Source organism: Cynocephalus volans, chromosome 4, assembly GCF_027409185.1.
Source record: "Cynocephalus volans isolate mCynVol1 chromosome 4, mCynVol1.pri, whole genome shotgun sequence".
Lineage (NCBI taxonomy): Eukaryota > Metazoa > Chordata > Mammalia > Dermoptera > Cynocephalidae > Cynocephalus > Cynocephalus volans.
In genome coordinates this window covers 86107038-86123068 of record NC_084463.1, presented here as the reverse complement: position 1 = coordinate 86123068, position 16031 = coordinate 86107038, and the positions used below count along the sequence as shown (strand labels likewise).

Here is a 16031-nt window from a genome sequence, read left to right as displayed (position 1 = left end):
ACAAAAACAAAACTTCAGGCCATTATCCCTGATGAACACAGATGCAAATATCCTCAACAAAATACTAGCAAACCCAATTCAACAGCACATCAAAAAGATTATAGACCATGATCAAGTTGGATTTATCTTGTGGGTGAGATGGTTCAAAATATACAAATAAAAAAGTGTGATATATCACATCAACAAAATTAAAGACAATAACCATATGATCATTTCAGCAGGTGCAGAAAAAGCGTTTGATAACATTCAAAACTCCTTCATGATAAAAAAAAAACACTCGACAAATTAGCTATAGAAGAAAAGAATCAACACAACAAAGGCCAACAAAGAACAGAAACAAGACAACGATGCCCACTTTCACCACTCTTGTTCAACATAGTACGGGAAGTCCTAACCAGAGCAATTAGGCAAGAGAGAGAACTGAAGTAAAGAAGTGCATCCAAATTGGAAAAGGGAAAGTCAAATTGTTCCTCTTTGCAGAAGACACGATCTCATTAACGGAAAAACCTAAGACTCAAAAAAAAAAAGAAAACAAATACTTTGATTAAAAAATGGACAAATGACCTGAGCAGCTAATCATCAGGGAAATGCAAAGCAAAACCACAGTGAGATATCTCACCCCAGTTAGAATGGATATTTTCAAAAAGACAAATAACAAATGCTGGTGAGTATGTGGAGAAAAGGAAACTCATACACTATTGGTGGGAATGTAAATTAGTACAGCCATTATGGAAAACAGTATGGAGATTCCTCACAAAATGAAAAAATAGAACTACCACATGATCCAGCAATACCACTGCTGGGTATTTATGCAAAGGAAAGGAAATCAACATGTGAAAGGGATACCTGCACTCCAGTGTTTATCGTGGCTCTATAGCAAGATTTGGAACCAAACTAAATGTTTATCAACAGATAATTAGATAAATAAAATGTGATATATATATATATATATATATATATACAAAATGGAATACTACTTAGCCATAAAAAATGAAACTCTGCCATTTGCAACAATGTAGTAGCAGTTTCATTTGTGTCTATAGGTACGGAAAGAATGGAGTTGATAAGACTGATAATGCAGCACTAATTCCTTTTTAGTGTTGCAGCCTGTCCCTTACACTCTAGAGTACAAGCATCTTCTAAGAGCCCCAGTCACACATACACTATTATAAATCAAATTCTCCTTTTCCACACACGTGCATTAAAAAGCTCTATATGACCATTAATTGGAAAGGTATTTACTCTATAGGTCTATTTGGGAAGATTTGACATATTTACCATATTGTGTATTCAATACATGATCCTGGCATAGCCCTTCATTTTAGCCCTTCATTTCAACCCTGGCTTGGAGATATTTGAAAAATAAAAATCGAACAATAAAAAATGAGACAAATAAAAACACAAAGTATTACACTATTTACATAGCATTTACATTTTATTAGGTATTATAATTAATCTAGGGATAATTTAAATTATATGAGGGGATATGCATAAGTTATATAAAATACTTCTCCATTTTATATAAGGAAATTGAGCATCCTCAGAATTTGTACCTGAGGGGGGTCTTGGCACTAATTCCCCACAGATACTGGGGGACAACTGTGATGTTGTAAGCAAATGTTGGATAAGTCCCTCTTATGGGGAAGCTCCATTTAACAACACTAAAGGAAGGTATCCTATACCACTGACCCTTTAATTACTTAAAAATGAGAATACTAGAATGTCTTTCCTCTCTCTATTTACGTGGATGATATGCAACATTGTAAGAAATGACTGAGGCAGTTTTCAAAGAAAAAAGTTTTTGGAAAGGTCCACACATATGATAACCTTTTCTTAATCTCCTAGGATACCTTTTTTTGAAGAATAATTGCTGGTCAGATGACACTTAAGAAAACTTATTAATTCATATCACTATATATTGGTAAGAGGACAAACACTTCATCTCTTTCTAGGATATGCTAGCTTTTATAATTTTTTTCAATCTGATTATATTTAAATGGTGACATTTATTTAGTTGTTCACTTTTCCAATTTCTAACAGGATTAAACTATTTTCATAGGTTTCTAAAAAGGATATAAATCCCCAGTTGCTAGATAACTTATTGACACAACTTATACATAAGCATTGCTAATTTCTTAAACTCTGATAGGTGACAACAAAATATAGGTAGTGTGGGACACCTATTGTAAATAATTTTCTAAATGTTATTTATTAAAGATGAGTATTTACATAATCATTGTTTAAATAATTATTTATTATATACGAAAGTGCTTCAAAAAGTTTATGTAAAAATTGAGAGACATGAATTAAGAGATGTATGAGTCTTTCCATAAACTTTTTGAAGTACCTTCATATAGTATTTTTAATATAAATACACACGTTGTGGTGGATATCATATATGAACACACACATATATGTATATATACATGTGTAAAGTATCTGATTTCAAATTATGCATCAAGTTGAATGAATCCAAAAAATCGATTTTATTTTTATATAACTAATCATTACAAGTTAATTATTACAAGTAATTCCATCAACTATTAAAGATACAGTAGTTTAAAATATAATTGTGTTTCTAGATGCACTTTTTAAAGTGATACAGTTACACAGTCAGATGTGTTGTTTATCTCAGTTAATGTTTTATTGTCGGACATATTCAGATAAAGAATGGCTGGGAACTTAATTAATAATTATAAATTTAAAAGTAGAGTAGCAAACCAAATGTTAAAAATTGTGAGGTCATTTCTTATAGAATAAAAATTTATTTAATGAAATAAGTGCTTCATTTAAAATATCTCTTTGAAAAACCCGCATCAGGTCAACGTTTTTTAGTCTCACCACAAACCTCCTCTACTGTTACTCTCAGCCCCCGGTGTTGTTTTCTATAGTTTGTAAATCCAATCAGCCAGTTTCACACCTTTCTGCATAACTTAATCATCTATTTCCTAGAAGTGGGTGTGGTCTTAGGTGAGTCTAATCACTTAAATAGCACACTGGTCCAGAGAAGACCTCTTCTCCAGGGAAGACAGAATTTCCAGCTGCCAGGTGTTGAAGAGCTGAGAGTTACTGCTGACCTTGGTATCAACAGATGTTCCAGAGGTTCCAGTCGTGAGACCGCTCATAGTAGACTCTGGTGCATATGGAATTGAGAGTAAAGGCCTTCATGCTTACTTTCCTTTACAGAAATACTTTAAATTTACCTGTCAGCCCATTCGGGTCTTGTTAATCAAATAAGTAGCTCCTAATTATTTTAAATGACATCAATGTAAAGTATCTGTAACTAGAGCATTTGTAATATATGGTTTGAGTTATATTAAGTTATTTGATTTATTTTTATTCCATTAGTTTCTATATTATTAGATTTTTTTAGGCCTTAAAAATAATTTTCTGCAGTTGTTACACAACTATCAAACCCATAACCACCTAAAATGTTCAATATAATGTGTGAATATACTAGTTTTTATACACATTAACATAAAATGTGTTGAATTCATTACAAAACATCGTAAAATTCCTATTTGCTGTCTCTTTAAACCCTTCAGTTTGCAGACTAAAATTTGAAAAGTATTCAAAAACAATCCAACCAACTGGTAAGGGCTCCCAAGAAGTAGCATTGATCACCATAGGAAATATTGGAAATAAAGATAAATTTGTGGTCCATTAACCTATCTCTGCATTCTTTAGTGTAGAGCAGAAAGCCCTGTGTTTATCTATTTTTTTTTAAAGGCAATCGATTAATTGTTACTGATTATCACTGTAGGATGAATATTTACCTTTTCCTAAAGTAAAGGTACTCTCTCTGATGGTCTGAATTGACTCTGGGAAAACTGTTTTCCTAAACTAGAAATAATAGATAATTTTTACCTTTTGCTTTTTTTGAAAGGATGAGTTTGATTTTTAAGTTAAAAGAATAAATTCAACTGTTTATAGTTTTAGGCATTGAAAGTTGAAGTTAACGTTGATTAAAATAGAGTAAACTGAATCAATTTTTCATCGTCTTTGGAAAACTGCATCAGTGACATAGGAGGCAGAGAGCATGGACTATTAGCAGAGAGGCTAGGAGTTGTGTTGTTTATTACAATAATGGAGTCATTGGGAGAGAAAAAAAGAGAGACAGAGAGATTTTGGAAGTGCTTCTGGATTAATCAGCTAATACAAATAACTCTAGTATCATCCCAACTTTTACCCTCTGCCCCAAGATTTAAGCTTGTCCAAGTAATTTAGGTATGATTGAGAACACTGCTTTTTTTTTTAAACAAAAAGGATATGAGAGGGCTATCTCATCTCATGTTCTCATTTGTATCACAGTATAAATCCAGTCTGTCTACATTTACCAAGCCTAGGTTTCTACTGAGGGTAAATTAATGTGTAGATTGGACAGAGCTCAAGCAGACAAGTAGAACTATCCAAAAGCTTTTTTCCAAAGAATAACTTCCACAAGAATAACTTTATCTCCTCTCTCTCTCTCTTTAAATTTTTTTTTGATTTTATTTTCAGAAACATGGATTCAGATACCTTGCAAGCCTTCCAGAGTGAGCTCACATGCTCCATCTGCATAAACTACTTCATAGACCCTGTCACCATCAACTGTGGTCACAGCTTTTGCAGGCCCTGCCTATACCTCTGCTGGGAGGAAGCCCAAACTTCAATGTGCTGCCCTGAGTGCAGGGAAATATCAGAGAAGCCAGACTTCAAAACCAATATTGCACTCAAGAGGCTGGCTTCACTTGCTAGACAAGCCAGACCTTGTCACGTTGACAGCTCTAAGGACCAGATCTGTGTGGCACACAAGGAGACAAAGGGGCTCTTCTGTGAAGTGAACAGAAACCTGCTCTGTGGACCCTGCTCTGAATCACTGGAGCACAGGGCTCACAGCCACAGTTCGATAGAATGTGCTGCGGAGGAATACCGGGTATGTGATACCCCTAAAGCAAATTTGGAATCTATAGGATTCTAAATCAGAGAGAGATGAGGACTTATGATAATGAAGTTGATGAGAATGGAGATGTTGGAGGTGGTAATTTTTCAATATAAATCCCAAGCTATCGATATGTCCTTTCCATGTTGCTAATCAATGTGATACTATAATCATGGTTGGGTTTAGCACTCAGTAAGGGAATTTTCCTTAGGAACATTGTCCAAATATGGGGAATTGGTGCGGATGTGGAGCAGGTGGCTAGTAGCAGGAATACTGGCTTCTGCTGCAAGCAGAACTCCTTTATAGAAAGATTATATAAAAACAAATTTCTCAGGAGATGGATTACATTATCTGCAGGGTGACTTAAAACTCTCTATTAAATATTTCTGTCACATTTAATATCCCAAATATTAGAATCAAATTGCTTATCATGGAAAAACTTGACCACTCCATTCTAACTCAAGACTACTATTCGCTCAACCACAGATTTTCCTATAGATAATGGGATGAAATCTACAATATCTTCTTTGTCACTAAAGCTCTTGGTTATTTTGCAGGAGAAATTTCTAAAGAAAATGGACACCTTACGGAAAATGACTCAGGAAATGCAAAACCATCTAAATCAGGAAACTAGTAAAATCCATTCATTAGCGGTAAGAATGAAAATGTTTTATTTGTTTTTATGCAAATTGACATAATGCTGGCTTATACTATTTAAAGTCAAATTACATGTTAAAGGATAGTGGTTTCTTCCCAGGAAAAGTAGTGGTTTCAAGAGGTACATCAGTTATTACAAGTATACAGATCAACACAAACTAATGCAAAGAATACTAGTATATTGGATAAATGGGACGTGATAGGTATTTATAGTTCAACTTTGAAGGTTCGGATAAACCTTCTCCAACACTGAGGTTAAGACAGCCTTGAACTGTCTTAAGTTTTAGTGTGAAGGAGAGAAGAGAAATAGAATAGTACATAGCAGAAAAATACAGTAATTTTAAAAAATCTATATAATATGATGTATACTTAAATATGTTGAAATATTTAGAAAAATCGGGCAAAGGAACAACAGGAAAGTAAGAAGATTCAGGAAGTAGAGAAAGTAATTGGTGTAGTAAGAATTATGTAGAAGCATCGTAGGGAGAGAAGCTCAGACTCTGTAAATTTTGATTTAAATAGGAAGAGTGAGTAGGAAACATAAAGGATGGCCAGAAAAGACTGGAAAATATTCAAGACCCTTTGAAGGTCTGAGGCAGAAAGTTTAGAAATGATTTGCTTGATATATTTGAAGTTGTAAGTTGTAAGGAAATCATACCTGAAGTTGTAAGTTTTCTGTTGAGAATGAGGACATGTGATCTTTTTAACTGAATATCTCTGCAGCACTATGTGGCTTTACGGAAGGTGACGATCAAAATTCAATATCAGAAGATACATCTGTTTCTCCACGAGGAGGAGCAACTCCATCTAGAGACACTAGACAGAGAAGCAGCGGAGACTTTCCAGCAACTCAGGAACAGTGAAGTCAGGATGACCCAACAGAAAGAACACCTAGAAGAAATGCACAGAGAGCTGGCTGAGACGTGCCAGAAGCCTGCCGCGGAGCTGCTCCAGGTGAGGGGGAGGGTCCATCCTGAGACACGGGAATGCTTTTCTTGGCAACGCAGTCCAGACATTGAAATGTCCCCTGCATATGCCATTTCTCTCAGCTGAGTGATATGTGCTCCTTGTCTCCCATCGTTATGTTTGTTCAATCACTTACTTATGCATATTCTGGTAATCCCGGGCGAGTTTTGCCATTTCATGAAATAGCATAGGATAGAATGCTCTTCAGGAGATTGGGAGTATTATCCACACAGAGAGATTATACAAAACAGCCAACCGGTGTGATCAGAGGAAAGTCAACTTTGCTGGGGTAATGCTCCATTTATGTCCCCTAATCGATCATCACTCTCTGCTGTCCCACACAAAATCAGTTTGCTGAAGACATTGAGGCTTTGCCTCTTGTCAACTCAAGGTTTACAGAATTCTGTAATCAATTTTAATGCAGTCTATTATATATATATTTCCCTGTTTTGTTTCAATTGTCATAAGTGGTCAGACCTCTCCCTGGAAGTAGACTGGGAGGTGATAAAACTAGGAACCTGGATCTTCTTGCAACACTGCATGGTCTCTTCTTGAGTTCCTTTCTTCTTAATGCACACTGAGGAAGCCCCTCGTAGTTTAGTTTAGGTTCTGTTGTTAACATAGCCTTGGATGTTTCCCTAGAGAGGAACAAGGAAAAAAAACACATTATTAAACAAAAAAAAAAAAAAAAAAAAAGGAAAAGTACCAGGGAAAATGCAAAATGATGAAAATTTCATGATTATCTTATTTTTTATTTAATTTATCTTATTTTTTATTTACTTTATCTTATTTTTCCTTGCAGGACTTTGGAAACATATTGGAAAGGTGAGTTTATGCTAAAGATCTCTGATTTTTGAGAAAATTGTTTCTTGTTTATGAAGTTGTTGTGAATGTGTTGAGATATTAACATTGTTCTTTGTTGCTATTTTCCATTTTGTTTCAAAAGAGTCCATAAGGACTCTTGCTCCTTGTTCTTGGAAATTTCCTTCTTATGTGGCCAAGTTCAAATATACCTAAAATCAATTTGCTATTTTGGGTTTTTTTCCACACAATCCCCCCGACCTCTCCAACTGGGCCCACTTCAACAAATCTTAGCAAGGAGATTGTTCTCAGTTATCACAGAGGAAGCCCCTACCCTAGAGAAGTAGAAGGTACAAAAGAGAGGAAAGAGGTTCCCTAAGCATGAGAGTGAGAGTGCGGTGTTTACGCCATGAGTAGTAATGACAATTCCCGGCTCATCACAGCGTGCCCCAGTTGTAGGCAGGAACTCAGAGGGGAATGGCTATCTCAGGACCCTCAGGATCAGAGCTGTCTTGCATGATGCAGATTCTCTTGCTTGGCAGAAAATATCAAAGCCTCTGGCTCAATGGACTTTCCCTTTTAGACACTAACTGCATCATTGGTAACTACTGCTGACTGAAGTCCCAAAGATTTTGCCTGAAGTTTCTGCTCTATGGTAAACACAAGATCTTTGCATTACCTGAGGTAAAGTAAGAGGTGGAAGGAGGAAATGGCACTCAATCATTTTAGAAATTGAATAATGTCTGAGAAGAATGGGGAAGTTGGAATTTGATATGTTACATTTAGGAAAAAAAATGAACATTACTTATATCCTCAAGAGTGTTACAATAAAATGTATACCAACGAACTGAAAATGAGAGAATTCTGATGAAATGTCTTGGATTAAAAACTGCTATCTTTGTAATAACCATGTGATTAGCTTTTAGTCCAAAAGTATAACTGGTGCCATTCTTTACAGGACTGAGCTGGTGCTGATGCAAAAGCCCCAGCCAATGAACCCAGAGCTCAATTCATGGCACATCACTGGAATCCTAGACATGCTGAACCACTTCAGAGGTAAGAGTCAGCCCTCTGACAATCAGGCCTCAATTTCTTTCTTTAGTGGATTTCTGGCGATGAGCCATCCCCATTTCTATTTTATTTTTTCTGACATGAAAGTAGTGAGTGATTTCCAAAACTTTTGTATCTTCTCTCTCTGCATAGTTATATAAGGATAATCAAGACTGAACTTTTAACTTACACTTTGTTGACAATGCCTAACAAGACACATATTATATCCAACACAAGATAGGGAAGAGAAGAAAGAGTATTCATGCAGGTCATGTGGTTTTGAAGAGTTACAAGGCTTAGTTCTCAGAGAAGCAAGAAATATTGTATGTTTATTCATTTTTTTCCAGTTTTAAATACTTTCCTCCAGTTGTAAATACTTACAATGTGGCATTGGTGGTTTTTGATTTGTTGGATATTCCAAATGCATTTATCATGCATTGTACAAATAACATTTTGTTTATAAAATCAGAAAGCTTTGTCCAATCAAAAAAACGACTAAAATTGCCATAAGCAGAGCAATTCTAATGCTATCAGATCAATGTCAAGACAACTGAAAGTCAAGGGGTCTGTGCACACAGCGTAGCCATGTTAGGCACATACTAGAGAGCAGGTGTGAACAGCAGAGAGCTGACAGGGATTAGATTGAATAATGTAAATAATTAATAATTATTTGTTAAAAATAATTAATAGTTAAAAATAAGATAATGTAAAGCCAGAATATTCTTATCAGAAACACATAAATTGTGCATGTCGATTTCTATCAATTTTTTTGATGTTTGAGAATGTACCAGGCACAGCATGTATCCTAATAAATACCTGCATCACAGCAAAGTGATGTCTATTGATGAATGCCACTAAAGACAAACAACAAAAGAAGAGTTTTCTACTAAAAGTAGAGGGGAAATAGTTTTAGGTGTGTACTGAAACAAATTATCTAAAAGTGGACATGAAATCACTGCTTCATACAGTGGTATGGCCAGCTTTTCAGTTATCTTCTCTTTTTCTCTATGACTTGAAGAATTTCTGTGTGCTGTAGCGGTCCTACTAACCCATCCTCTTCAAAGATGAGTAAGTCTGAACTCCCCTTGAAGGACGGGAAAATGAGGTGAATAACTGGGCAGAAAGCCTCTGCCCCTGAGGACGTAGAGATACCATTTGTTGGTCTAATTTTTGCCTCTTACTGCAGTGGATAATCCTCTGAGGAAGGAAACAGCCAGTTGCTACATGAGTCTTTCTGAAAATGTCAGAAGTATGATATTTGGAGATGACCATCACTGTGTATCCAGAGAGCTCCAGACTGTGGAGAGTTTTGCGGCATGGGGGGCTCAGGCCTTTACCTCTGGTAGGCATTACTGGGAGGTGGACCTGGCTCACTCCTCCAGCTGGATTCTGGGAGTCTGTAAAGATTCCTGGACAGGTGATACTGATATCATTCATGATTCTGAAGAATCATTTTTACTATTTTCTTTTAAGAGGGGTGATCGTTATAGTCTCTCCACCAACTCCCCACCCTTAACTCAGTATGTGAAAAGGCCTCTGGGCCGAGTTGGGGTGTTTCTGGATTACGACAATGGAATCGTGAGCTTTTACGATGTTTACAAAAGCTCCCTCATATACAGTTTCCTTCCTTCCTTCTTCTCTTCTCCTCTTACGCCTTTCCTTTGCCTTGCTTCCCCGTGGAAAGCCAGGCTTCATGATGATTTACTTGTGAATTCCCATGTCGGAGGAAACTAAGGTCCTGAGACCACCTTATGTGAGGTAACAGGACAGTGCCAGACTGTCTTCGAACATATTGTAATTTAAGGAAACATAATTACTTTATGGTTACAAAATAAGATAACTATACCGAGTGTATAAATTTGTTTATTAAATTATTATAATTTTTTTATTATGAAGCATTTACCAGAATATCCGCAATAGCTTTTTTCTTTTTTGTATAAAGAGTTTATTGAGATAAATGCACACATTGTGAAAGACACTCTTCTAAAGCATTTAATTCAGTGCTTTTTAGTATATCCAGAGTTGTGCAACCATCATAATTATTAAAATCCAAGACATTTTCATCATTCCGACAAGAAACCCAACACCCATTAACAGTTAGTCTCCATTCACCCTCCCACATCCCCTGGCAACCCTTCATCTACTTTTGATCTTTATGAATTCATGTAAATAAAATTGTACTATATGTGGCTTTTTGTGTGTGAGTTTTTTTCATCCATGTTGAAACAATGTGCTTTATTAGCCATATTTTAACCTTGTTGAGGTACAAGAAAGAAGTGGTGTATATCTCAACTTATTAAACAGAAACAGGGTTTTTATTTTCTCTTCAAGATTGACCTAGTTGAGCGGATCCAAGTATCTGACAAACTCACCATTTCTCTAAATCCTAGTTATGCATCGTATTTCAGCTCAAACAAGTTTTTTTCAGGAAAATCCTCTGACTCCACAGATCAGGGTAGTTCTCTTATTACACACCCTACGAACATAATATAATATCTCACCATAATAGTCAACAAACTCTCATAACAAACCCTTATTGGTACATATTACTACTAGATTGAAAATTCCAAGGGGGAAAAGTATTTGTCTTATTTGCTACTATATTCCTATTATCCAATGTAGTATATAGAACATAGTATACAATAAATATGAGGTAAATTAGTGGATAAATAAATGAATGAAACAGTTAATATAAACAAATTTGATTCTAGCATTAAGAAAGTTTTCAAAAATGTAAGTAACATAATAGGACTGAAAATATTAACGCATAATGTCATGAAAATATAAGAAACAGGTTGATTTCCAGATTCACAGCCTAAGAAAATTCCTTTATATTGTGGTCTGATATAATTGGAACATAATTTTATCCCACAGTGTTTTGACTTTTCGGGATGCTTAGTACAAATTAGTGGAAGATGGAGATCCTATATAAAGTGATAGGAGAATAGAAAATTGAATGTAGAAGAACGGAGACTATCAGGATTTAAATTGGCATACATGTGTAATTACTTACTAAGCATAAAATGGCATAAATTATCTTATGCAAGAGAAGAAAGAAAACAAATTTATATTTGAAAGAATAATCCAGATGATGCAGAATACAAAATTTTATAATAGAATGTGATACCTATGTCCCTGAGAGAGAGAACCAATAACTGATAAATAGTTATTAAAATGTGAAGAAATTGTATCATCTGTAAAGAGCTTAATCCTATGAAACTGAGAGTTCATTTCTAACAGATAATCAGAGCAAGCAGAAAGCTCTTATGGCTCTAGTTAGGGCACATGCTAATCTGATCTAACAAAGACCCCGAACTTTAAATGAGTTGGAGGGCGTGCACTTCTCACATTTTTGTCCAAATATTGGACATGGTCAAGGGGAATATTGATATTTTCAACAAAAAATTTTATTTGTGTGTGTAAGAAAGTTCAATTTTTTGCCATGACCCGTCTAGCAGGAAGGTTGGACAAAAACAAACAAACAAAAAATACCCAATAAGGAGATCTGATTTTAAGGGGATGACTTGATTTCTTCATCACTTCTGGTCCCATCCTAAGGTTTAAGCTTGGGCATATGACACACCAAGCTGTGAGATGTATCTGGGAATATTGGATACACAGAAAAAGATAATTTATTTTTATTGTTTGGGTCAGAAGAAAAAAATAATTAAATGACTGGCACAACAGAAGAAAACCCAAGAGGTAGCATTCAATGAAAAAAAAAAAAAAAGAGTGAGAGAGTGTTTTAACAAAAGCATATGTTATTACTTGAGATTAGGACCAGATCTCAATATTCAAGAATGAGCAAACCCTGCTTTTCACTATTGTCAAGGTGTCAAGTGTTTTCCTATTCAAGACCTGTCATGTGGTGAGGCACATCTCACTTGTCTTCTAGTCCCTTAAATGGATGATTAAGACAGAGATGATTCTACAAATTTTGAAAATATTTATCAGAAATGTTCCCTTATTCTTTCACTCAGCATCACATATATATTCTGCAGTTAATTTTCTTTCATCCTTCCAACATATTTCATGCAGCACTTAATTAGCTATCAGAAAAAAAAGCTTGTCACAAATTTCTTTCTGTCTCACCTTTTTTTCAAGTGATTTCAGATTGTGTAGTTTTACCCACTGAGACTTCACGCAGCATCCCTTTTTAATTTCACCTATGGTTCCTGAGCTTTTCTATTGATGCTAAAATTTTTCTAAGAAGTTGGTAATCAGATTTACCAGCACATACAAGCAGAATTAGCCACTTTATGGACACTTAGTATTTGTCTTTGATTTGGGGAGATGGGGACAGTTTGTGTATCTATTCAGTAAAATTTCTCAGCCATTATACTGAGTATCTTATTGTAATGATGCTCCTGGAGATATTTAATGCATTCTCTTTCTTCACCTTTCATAATTTATATTAGAATAGGTAATACCAGAGACTCACCTATAACTGAAATTAAATCCAGGTAAAAGCACTAGGAATCCTTACCAATCATTACTCCAAAAATCTGAGACTTCCCAGGTTCTTTTCCCCCCCCAAAAAGTTATTTACCATTTACCTGGTAACCCTTTTTTTTATTTTTTGCATTCAAAAATTTTGGTTTTTTCAAAAAGTAAAACTTGACATGTGGATGAGCTGGAAAATAATTATATAAAACTTGGACATACCCTTGACTAGCAGTTTATTTCTGTACCGTATTTAGGAGACATATAGAAAGTTAATTTTCATATGTGAAAGAAGCCAGACGCAGAAAAATACTGCATAATCTCACTTGTATGTGGAATCTTAGAGAAAAAAAAAAAGGCCAAATGCATAGAAGCAAAGAATAGAAATGTGGTTACCAGGGTCAGGGGTGTGGTGGGTGGGTGGGCGTTGAGGAGAAAATGAGGAGTTGTGTGGGTCAAAGGTACAGATTTTCAATTATGCGTGATGAATAAGTCTAAAGATCTAATGTACAGCATGAGGAGTGTTGTTAATAATATTATACAGTATTGTATAATGAAACTTGGCTGAGAGTGTATTTTAGGCGCTCTTACCACACAGAAAAAGGGAAACTATGTGAGATGATGGATATATTAATTTGCTTGATGGGAGTAGCTATTTCACTATGTATACGTATATCAAAACATCATGTTGTACATCTGAAATACATAAAATAAAATAAAAATTAATGGAATAAATAATTTTCTTTCAGATTCAAACTGAAAATATACAAGGATTGGGGCCGAGATAAGATTGTTTCTGCTAAATTAAGAGAATTCTAATGAAACATCTTAAGAGAAAAATAATTTTTAAAACTTTTAATTAAAATAAAATTTTAACAGAAATCTCTTTGAAAGTTTTACCATAGTTTTACCAAACACACACATACATGCACCCCCCACACACATTTTAAATATATTTTTATTTTGTTTGAGTTTATGTTGAATGAACAAGCAAACAAGGAATGCAAAAGGCATTGATGATGCTAGAAGTTGTCAAATATTTTTACTGCCTCTAGAGTCTTGTAGGTTGTTTCAGTAATGTGATAAGAATGAAAAATACACTTTCATTCTCTTACTGCTGTTAGAGATTATCTTTTTTATTAATTCTAGATAACTAAAAAATGTGGAATGCATTTGGAAAACACTGTTACAAATGATGCCATTTACTGCCCTGTTCAACATTAAAGTTGTAAAATTAGCTTTAAAGAGATGATTCTTTTAACTTCAAATAACAGATACTATAACCCACTTTTGCTACTAGGTGGTAGTATGGTCTATAACCCAGGCTAGATAGGGAGATACACAAATTCAACTGGGGATATGCTTGTGATTTTAAAGCATGGATTTTCAAATTAATTAGGCACCTAGTCTTTTCTAAGCCTTGTCTTCCTTGCATGGGATACAGAGATGAATGCTATAATTCCTGACCTCATGACACTAACGTTCTACCAGAGAAGACTGACCATCATCTATAAGAGCCTGCATCATTTGGTCCAAAAAAAGCAGCTCTAATACTGGAATTTGACAGATCTGTACTAAAATTCAGAATTTGTTATTGCTGTGGTTTGGATGTGTCCCCCAAAATTGATGTGTTTGTAACTTAAAACCCAATGCAATAGTGTTGGGAGGTGGGGCCTAATAAGAGGTAATTAGGTCATAAGTGCTCTGCCCTCATGAATGGATTAAGTCCTTATTTTTTGTGAGTAGATTAATTATCCAGAGAGTGAGTTTGTTGTAAGAGCAGGTTTATTCCTCTCTTGCTCTCTTGATCTCTCGCCCTTCTCTTATAGGTCAACACAGCAAAAAGGCCCTCACCAGAGAGCCTCACTTGTTATTCGACTCACCAGCCTCCAGGACTTTAACAAACACATTTCTTTTCTTTATAAATTACCCCGTCTGTGGTATTCTGTTATAGCAACACGAAATGAACTAAGAGCACCATTAAAATAAGGTAGCATTGGTTAAAACAATTATGTTTTTGCATATGTCTCCTTGTTTGTATACTCATGAACTAGGTATAAATGTAATCTATAAGTGTAGATTAGTGCTGGTAAAATGCCTCATTCACAGTAGTTTTAATAAAAATGGTAGATTAATTCGGTCCTTCCTACCTCCCACCAATCCATATTTTTCCATTATTTAATTAAAATGAAAAAATTTTAAGTAATAAATAATATATGACAAGATAAATAACTTTAAAAGAAATGAAAAAGTTATTAAAATTAGTCTACAATGTCACAGAAGCCTATAATCTTGCTGGAATATGGACCTAATTTTGACCCAAATTGTCACTTAAGAAATTTAAAAAATAAAACCAGCTCTGTTTTGATATATTTTTGTAGGTAATAATGGTGGGAGAGATACTTGGCTACAATGGCAGTTGATAGAAAGTGCAGCAAATTTTAAAAATGCAAACAATTTTCTGAAAGAAAATTATTCCAGGGTTTGGTCTTCAGAAACAAAAAACTGTCAAATGAGAAAAGGCTAGTGGTAGTGATGTCAAAGCATAGGGAACTGGTGCAGACAATCCAGGCTCAGCTGTGAGATCTGTGGGGTATCAGCATCTGTAGGAGGAAGCATATAGAGGGGACAGGACATCTGATAAACTTGAGAACCCCAAAAGTCACCAACAGGGATTCATCAAAAAGTTTGGCAGTACAATATCAGAAAAGCTGCTAAAACTATGTTGAAGGTCATTTGTACACCTTAATATGCAAGGAGTCCATGATAAGGTGTGATGGGGCTGAGGCCATCTCTTCCTTATGTAAATCTGAAACATACCAGTCATATTTCCCTTCTAGGACTAAGTTCTATACTGCGAGGAAACTATTGAGAGTAAAATACGTATCGGCCAGAACTGGGACAATGGGGACAAAAGAAAGAAGATACGTAAAAAATAAATGGGGAAAGGAAGTAGAACTAGGAGTTGGCAAAAAGTATAAGAGGTTATATTATTGAAAACTGAAATCAAGAGAGCTCTAGAGTTAGGTACCTAGGACATCCATCTTGACCTTTTTCGGGCCGACCCCATGGCTCACTCGGGAGAGTGCGGCACTCCCGCCACGGGTTCGGATCCTATCTAGGGTTGGCAGGTGCGCTCACTGGCTGAGTGCGGTGCGGGCAACACCAAGCCAAGGGTTGCGATCCCCTTACT

The 16031-nt window shown here is 35.4% G+C and overlaps 1 protein-coding gene across 1 annotated transcript; it reads left to right on the top strand.

Annotated features, from left to right (window-relative positions):
* Positions 1–4504: 4504 nt before the first annotated feature.
* On the top strand, positions 4505–10129 carry LOC134376260 (tripartite motif-containing protein 64C-like). Its single transcript, XM_063094868.1, has 7 exons — positions 4505–4915; positions 5018–5020; positions 5479–5574; positions 6302–6532; positions 7347–7369; positions 8304–8401; positions 9582–10129. Exons 1-7 carry the CDS (start codon positions 4505–4507, stop codon positions 10127–10129), a joined length of 1410 nt encoding a protein of 469 aa, XP_062950938.1.
* Positions 10130–16031: the final 5902 nt, after the last annotated feature.